Source organism: Tupaia chinensis, unplaced genomic scaffold (genome assembly GCF_000334495.1).
Source record: "Tupaia chinensis unplaced genomic scaffold, TupChi_1.0 Scaffold000348_1, whole genome shotgun sequence".
NCBI lineage: Eukaryota > Metazoa > Chordata > Mammalia > Scandentia > Tupaiidae > Tupaia > Tupaia belangeri.
Window position 1 is genome coordinate 914889 of NW_006159842.1, and position 7808 is coordinate 922696.

The window sequence follows — 7808 nt, forward strand, 5'->3', positions numbered from 1 at the left end:
GCCTTGTGGCCCCCCAGCCACTCTGCTCAGCACTTAACCAGGCGGGAGCCCACAAGGTCTCTACAGGAGGCTGGGCCTGCCAGGCCCACAGTGGTCCTGCACGGGGCCATGCCCCCCTCCCTCTCTTTCTTCTGCCCATCCCCACAAGGGCTAGCTGGGTCAGCTGCAGTCTCCAGAGAAAGTCGGGGCCCAAGGAAGAGGCAGGAGGAACACTCACACTTCCTCGGAGGATAAGACTCTCGTCCCGTTAACCATTACCCCATCGCTTCCACGACTGCGTCTTCAAGGAGGCGGGACTTAAGGGGGACAGGTGGGAGGGTCAGCTGGTTGCGATGGACCTTGTCCCTACTCTGAGGATTGGGTTGCTGATCCAACCATGGAAGCAGCTACAGGTAGGAGGCTGGGAAAATCCTCTGGAGGGGACTTCGGGGCAGCCAGGGGGGCAGATTTGGAGGCGGGGACCAGGGCACGCTTGATGTTGGGGCTTGGAGCTCCGAGGCAAATAGAAGTTCGGAGGAAAGAGGTGAGTTGATGAGTCTTCTTGGCCACATCCTGAGCTGCTCTGCTCAGACTGCAGGGACTTGGGAGAGGGGAGGGAGGAAGGGGAACCCAGCGTCACTGAGTGCGTCATGGCAGTGAGAAGGGAAGACCTTTTGGGAGCAGGACAGAGGGGCGGGTCCTGTGCTTGGGGCTTCCCCTAAGTCCTTTTCAGTTTATGGCCGTGAGGAGGCATCTGCGGGGAAGAAAGCGCCCCTCCTCCTCTCCCCCGCCTCTTTGCCCAGTAGATCTTCAGGACACAGCCTCGTTAATTCTGTAAGTGCCACGAGGGTGGGGCAAGGGGAAGGTGGGACGTTCTTCAGCCGCCATCAACATCGAAGCAGAGCCTGGGATCTAAGTCCAGCCCCAGCTTCTAGCTGCTTCCCGTGTCTCCTTGCAGGAAGTTCAAGTTCAACCCAAAGCTGGGCGTTGACAATCCGGTCCTCTCCCTGGCTGAAGACAACTCCTCTGGTAACTCCCTCACCCACCACAACCATCCCCTTCCCCGAGAGACACCCTAGTTGTACAGTCACCCTCTCTGTGGGGGCCAGCACGCCGCCTCTGAGCCCCCCAGCACGAGTGGCTGGAGGCAGCAGGGAATTGTGTCCCAGCCACTCTGCTCAGTACCTAACCAGGAAGGAGCCCACCAGGGCCCTACAGGAGACCGGGCCTGCCAGGCCCACAGTGGTCCTGCACAGGGCCATGCCCCTCTCCCTCTCTTTCTGCTGCCCATCCCCACCATCAGATTCTCTGAGCTCGCACCGGCCTCGCTTCTGTTTGCTGAGCAAAGAGGAGGGCAGAAGTTTTGGCTTCCACCTGCGGCAGGAGCTGGGCAGGACCAGGCACGTGGTGTGCAGGGTGGAGCCAGGCACCACAGCCCAGCGCCAGGGTCTCCAGGAAGGGGACCAGATCCTGGGTGTGAACAGCAAGGTCGTGGAGCATGAGGACTATGTGACGGTGAGGCCGGGCCGGCACCCTGTGGTGCAGGAGGGTCTTCCGTGGCACCCGGGAGAGAAGCTGGCTGAACACCTCCCTGGGGCAGAGCCTTACTTCCCCCCACACCCCAGGATTTACAAGGACCCCAGAAAGGTTGGGTGACGGCACCTCCACGCAGGTTCCCAAGAGGTCCTGGGAGTTGGCAAGGGGTGCCAGCCTGAGCCTGACCACGCCCTCCACGTAGGTGGTGCGTCACATCCGGGCCAGCGGCCCTCGGGTGCTGCTGACCGTTTTGGCGCGGCACGTGCACGATATGGCCCGAGCGCAAGTGGGGAGCGGGGCCCGCCTCTGCCCTAGCCTAGGCCCTGAGGTCCGGCCCCGGCTGTGCCACATAGTGAAAGATGACGGTGGCTTTGGCTTCAGTGTCACCCACGGTGAGTGTAGAGGGTGGGCAGAGTGACGGTGGTGGTGGTGGTGGGGTCCCAGCCCCTGCTCTGGGCAGGCAGCAGATTGCAACTTGCTTTTCTCCTTCCTTCTCTTTCTTTTTATTGGAGAGGTTTTTGTTATAGGGTGCCTGTGCTTGCCAGACAGACAGAGACAGAGAGACAGAAAGTGAGAAATCACCCCCTGCCAGGGGGGATGGCCACACCGCAATCCCTTCTCCTCCATTCTCCTCTTGGGATCCTGGGCACGCACGCACACGTGCAACTGGTGTGAGTTTAAGCCACCGGGTCCGGGACTCGAACCGCGGACGACTACATGGGAGTCCAGCAACATAGCCATTACACTAACTGCTGATCTCTTTCTTTTCTTTCTCTTTCTCTCTTTCCTTCTCTCTTTCTTTTTCTCTCTCCCTTCCTTCCTTCTCTTTCTCTCTTACTCTCCCTCCCTCCCATCCTTCCTTTCTCCCTTTCTTTTTGCTTCCAGGAAACCAGGGTCATTTCTGGTTGGTGCTAAGTGCTGAAGGGGCGGCTGAGCGTGCAGGGGTGCCCCCTGGGGCCCGACTGCTAGAAGTGAATGGAGTCGGTGTGGACAAGTTCACTCATAACCAACTCAGTAAGAAGGTATGACGGCTGCCTCCACTGCCCCTCCACCCGGCTAGACCCGGGCCCTACTCAGGACGCAGACACCTCCCTCCACACCTAACCTCTGCCCCCACCTGCCTCCATGCCGTCCTTCCCTCTAGTCTGTGCCAGGTCCGCCCCGCAAGGCCTCCTTCCTGTGCATGGGCTGAGGGGCTGTGGAGGTGCCTGCTTTTCCCCTCCCTACATGGGTGACTGATGCTGACACCCTGCGGGCTCCCCATAGCTTCACCAGAGTGGAAAGCAGGTGACCCTGCTGGTGGCAGGGCCAGAGGTGGAGGAACGGTGTCACCAGCTGGGAATGCCCCTGGCTGCACCCCTGGCAGAAGGCTGGGCGCTGCCCACCAAGCCCCGCTGTCTACACCTGAAGAAAGGGCCCCGGGGCTTCGGGTTCCTGCTCCGGGAGGAGAAAGGTCTTGGAGGTCGCCTCGGTGAGTGGGAGCCCTGGGAGTTGGTGGGGAGGTGGGCCTGGTGCTGGGTTCACAAGTGTAGACACAGCTCTCAGTGCACACAGGAATGTCTGAGCCCTAGCCCTGGGACTCTGGTGGCCTGGGGTGGCACTGGGAGTGGCTCGGGGAGGAGCTCTGAGGGTGTGTGTGTCACACGGCAGTTCCTTTTCTTTTTCTGTTTTTTGGGAAAGGGTTTTGCTATAGGGCGCATGTGCTCGCTAAACAGAGAGAAACAGAGAGACAGAAAGCAAGAAATCGCCCCCCAGGGGGGATGGCCACACTGCAATCCCTTCTCCTCCATTCTCCTCTCAGGATCTTGAGCATGCATGCACACACGCTCGGCATGAGTTTAAGTCACCGGGTCCGGTACTCAAACCGCGGTCGACTATGTGGGAGTCCAGCGACATAGCCATTACGCTAACTGCTGGTCCCATCACAGGGCAGTTCCTGTGGGATGTCGACCCAGGGTTGCCTGCCGAGAAGGCCGGGATGCGAGCCGGGGACCGGCTGGGGGGCGGGGCCCGTTGCAGGGGAGAGTGTGGAGGGGCTGGGCCATGAAGAGACGGTGTCCAGGATCCGAGCGCAGGGCACCTGTGTCTCCCTCGTTGTCGTAGACCCTGAGGCTGACCGCTTCTTTAACATGGTGCGCGCTGGGACAGGGGGTCGGGATGGGGGGAAGGGGCTGGGCAGGCCCAACAGCGGGCTCTCCACTCCTGCAGGTTCGCCTGTCCCCACTCCTCTTCTTAGAGAGCACAGAGGCTGCCACCCCTCCCCAGGACACATGTCCAACCTCTCCGGTGGAGACCGAGGAGCCACCAGGTGAAGATACAGCTGCCCTCGGCTCTCGTCAGTGCTCCCTGTACCCCGGGCCCGGTGGTGGCTATGGCTTCCGACTCAGCTGCGTGGCCAGTGGGCCTCACCCCTACATCTCCCAGGTGACTGACACCCCATGGACCTTGGATCTTCTCCATTGTTTGCCACCTGAGTGATCTCCCAGAGCCTCAGAGCGCCAGGCAGACCTCTCCATGGTGGTCCGTGTTCCATGTCCTCCCACACTGCAGGTGACTCCGGGGGCCTCAGCTGCCCGGGCGGGACTGCAAGTGGGAGACGTGATTCTGGAGGTGAATGGGTGTCCCACAGGAGGAGAGGGTGCCGCAGAAAGGCTTCAGCAGCTGGCTGAGGCCGAGCCCCCCCTCCGCCTGAAGCTGGCAGCTCGGCCTCCGCAGGGCGTGGATGCTTGGATCCCTCCAGGGTCTGAACAGGTGAGGACAAAGAGCAGGCCGGCCAGGGAGGAGGACTGCAGTGTGGGCTGCGCAAGGTGGGACTTTAGGTCGAGGTGGGTGGAAACACAGGACCCACAGAACCAGTCCCATCCCTAGAAATCCAGAGCAGGCGAGCAGGGGAAGGAAATGCATCTGGTCCTGGAATGACCTCTCTCCTTTCTCTGCACAGGGCTGGGCTCTGGACTCAGATCTGCTGTAGTCCCTGCTCTGTGCAGCCCTGTCTGCCTGGTGCCTCTCCAGGCCGAGGTGGTGGGAACAGGGATGCACTCTCAGCCGGGAGCCAAGCCAGATCACCAGGACTGGGACCGATCACAGGACTGCCAGAGGCCCCTGCCTTCCCATGGTCCACCTCCCAGCAAAGGGCATGGTGGGGGCTCCGCGCGTGGGTGCCACAGGAGCTGGAGACCTTCACGGGGGAGCTTTGCAGAGCTGTGTCTCAGGACGAAGTTCTGTCTGAGGAGGGTCGGGTGTGGGGCTGGCTAGGATGAAATCCATTTGGAACTTGACCAAGGAGTGACTCCAAGCTCCTCAGCTGGAATGCAAGAAATTGGAGACCTTCTCTCTGTGGGCACCCACCGTCTCAGGGGGCTGGAGCCTGGTCCCTACTGTGTCTGTTCTAGAAATGGCCTTTCCCCACAAATCTGGCTGCCTGTGTTTGTGTTGGTGAGGCAAAGGTGGTGGTCGGATGACATCAAAGGGCTCCAAGCTCAAGGGTTGGGACCCGACTTCTGCCAGAGAGGAGTTGAGATCTCGTGAAAATTTCCCCCTGTGTTCCAGTCTTCGGAATCATGGGTCAGCCCAGGTGTTGCCATGGGAGCCGCTCCCCTCGGCCATACGGCCGCAGTCCACAGTTCTGCTGATTCCTCCATCAAGATACTTTATTGCCGGGAATTCAGCGTGTCCCCAAGAGGGGGCAGAAGCTGGCAGCCTCAAAGATCCAGGGGGTTGAGTCCAAACTGGCCCAGCTGCTGCTTGAGCCGGGCGTGGAGTCTCAGCGCAGCCCCGTCCCACTGAGGCTCGATAGCCCGTAGCTTGGCCAGGAGCCCGTCCAGGCTGCCCTACAGACACCATGTTTTCAGCACCCAGGGAGAGAGGGCAGGAGTGGAGGTTGCTCCAGGGTGCTTTGTAAGCTTTCCTGGCCTATATTTTCCTAAACAGTGGGCGAGTAGCACAATGATATCCCTTCTGCTTACCCCAGACCAGAGGTCTCTGTGGAGACACTCCTCCTTACCCCTGGGTGGTGGGTCAGTTAGCGGGCATGAAGTGCCGTGTGCTGGCGTGGCTGGACTCCAGAGGGTGGTGCTTACATGTAAGATTTCCTCGTACTTGGCCTCCATGTCTGCCACGTGGGCCCTAAGCTGGGCCAGGGTCCTGTCCCGCTCTCGGAGGGCCTGTTGAGCCTCTTTCTGTGCAGCCTCAGCCTCCCTCTGGCACGCCTCTAGGGGGCAGGGCAAAAAGACAGAAGAGGACAAAGAGTGACAAAGAGGACAAAGGCTCTAGCCTTGAGCAGTCCCCAAAGGAACCTAGAATGGAGACCTCGAGTGGGATCCTTCTGGACTCCCCCAGGGTCAGCAACTTTCCCCAAGCTCTGTAAAGAGCTGAAGTTTCACTCAGGTATCATGGGCTTGGGACAAGAGATGGGGGGCTGGCCCTGTAGCTCAGTGGTTAAGTGCTGTGCATTGGAGTCGGATCCCACATGGGTGACTGCGGGTTCGAATTCTGGCAACTTGGAAAACAAAACAAAACACAACCCTCTGGATGCACGTGCATGTTAATATTCCTCCAGAATATTAACTGGAGGAAAAATGGAGAGAAAGGGATGGAGGCATGACCACATTCCACTGAGGGGTGTTTTTTTTCCCCCCTCTCTCTGGTGAGCGCATGTGCCCTCTGGCAATAATAGTAATAAAACCGTCTGGTCACTTACTACTTTACTTACCTCGGACATGTCTCTCTCTCAGCCACACTTCTTCATCTTTTAGGAGAGAATGATACATACTTTACGGGCTGGTGGTGACCATTAAATACGAACCTGGAGAGGCTGGCAGGTGGCATAGGGGTAAAGACACTGGACTCCCATGTGACCGACCAGGGTTTGAGTCCCAGACCCGGTGACTTGAAACTCATGCCAGGTACATGTGCGTGCGTGCCCCAAATCCCGAGAGGATAATGGAGGAAAAGATTGTGGTGTGGCCATCCTCTCTGGGGGGAGATTTCTCACTTAATGTCTCTCTGCCTTTCTGGTGAGCACACATGCCCTAAAGAAAAGATCTCTAAATAAATAATAAATTAATAAAAGGGCTGCCAGGTGGCATGGTGAAGATGCTGGACTCCCACATGGCCAACTGTGGTTTAAGTCCTGGACCTGTTGGCTTGCTTTTTCACTTTCTCTCTCTCTCTTTCTCCTGTGAGCATATGTACCCTATAGCACACTTAAAAAATAATAACGATGGGACCAGCAGGTGGCGTGGTGGTGAAGGTGCTGAACGCTCCCATGTGGCAGACTACAGTTTAAGTCCCAGACTTGGCGGCTTGCTTCCTCACTTTCTCTCTTTCTCACTCTGTTTCTTTTTCTCTGGTCAGACTAAAAATAAATAAATGAATAAATAAAATTAAGTAAATAATTAAAAATAATAATACTTGGGGCCAGCAGCTGACGTGGTGGTTAAGACACTGGATTCCTACATGGCTAACCACAGTTTAAGTCTCAGACCTGGCAGCTTGCTTTCTCACTTTTTCTTTCTCTTTCTCAGGTAAAGTTAGAGGACAAAATTGTGAAAGATCTCCCATGTCATGATGAATGTCTCAACTCTTTCCTGTAAGCAAGAGGAAAGAAAAGTAAAGGCTTCCTGTTTCTTCCATTTTTTGCTTATTTGGAGGGTTTATTCGTTTATTGAGCAAATAGTTACAGGATTTATGGCCTAGCAGCTGTTAGTCGTTGAAGATATAAAAGTAGATACATTTTGGGCCAGCAGATGGCGTAGTGGTTACATCGCTGGACTCTCACATGCCAACTACAGTGTGAGTCCTGGATCTGGTGGCTTGAAATTCTCACTGGGCGTGCATGTGTGCGTGCCCAAGATCCCAGGAGGAGAATGGAGGAAAAGGATTGAGGCATGGCCATTCCCCCGGGGGGTGATTTCTCACTTTCCCTCTCACCATCTCTGTCTCTGTCTCTCTCTTTCCAGCGAGCACACATGCTCTAAGACAAAAACTTAAAAAAAAAAAAAGTAAATATATTTAACAATTCCTCTTAATAAAAATCAGCTAAACTGGAGTCAACAGGTGGTGTAGTGGTTAAGGTGCTGGACTCCTATATGGCTGACCGCTGTTTAAGTCCCAGACAGGGTGGCTTGCTTTCTCACTTTCCCTTTCTCTCTCTCTCTCTGGTGAATGTGCATGCCCTATAGCAAATTAAAAATAATAATGAATGAAATTAAATAATTATTTTTCTCTTTAAGAGAGATTTTTGCTGTAGGGCACATATGCTCGCCAGAGAGACAGAGACAGAGAGACAGAAA

General features: G+C 56.5%; 2 protein-coding genes across 9 annotated transcripts in view; one reads left to right on the forward strand and one right to left on the reverse strand.

The window, feature by feature from the left end:
* Positions 1-47: 47 nt before the first annotated feature.
* On the forward strand, positions 48-4449 carry NHERF4 (NHERF family PDZ scaffold protein 4). The gene is given in 11 exon segments (XM_027773367.1): positions 48-392; positions 786-813; positions 938-1008; positions 1283-1494; positions 1718-1907; positions 2401-2537; positions 2782-2986; positions 3444-3520; positions 3522-3647; positions 3724-3939; positions 4066-4449. Coding segments are annotated over 11 exon segments (1596 nt in total). The 5' UTR covers positions 48-376; the 3' UTR covers positions 4384-4449.
* A 38-nt stretch (positions 4450-4487) lies between these two features.
* The window catches only part of DRC12 (dynein regulatory complex subunit 12 homolog), a 16440-nt gene continuing 13119 nt past the window's right edge, over positions 4488-7808 (reverse strand). For 4 of the 8 annotated variants that reach the window (XM_014589269.2, XM_014589272.2, XM_014589267.2 and 1 more), the window contains 2 exons: positions 6227-6262; positions 5228-5725 (listed from right to left, as the gene is read on the reverse strand). In XM_014589269.2, the coding sequence (XP_014444755.1) occupies positions 5346-5725; positions 6227-6262 (416 nt within the window). In that variant the 3' untranslated portion in view covers positions 5228-5345. Of the gene's footprint in view, positions 5726-6226; positions 6263-7808 lie in introns of all 8 variants that reach the window. The other 4 variants (XM_014589273.2, XM_014589271.2, XM_006152307.2 and 1 more) reach the window with 3 other exon arrangements.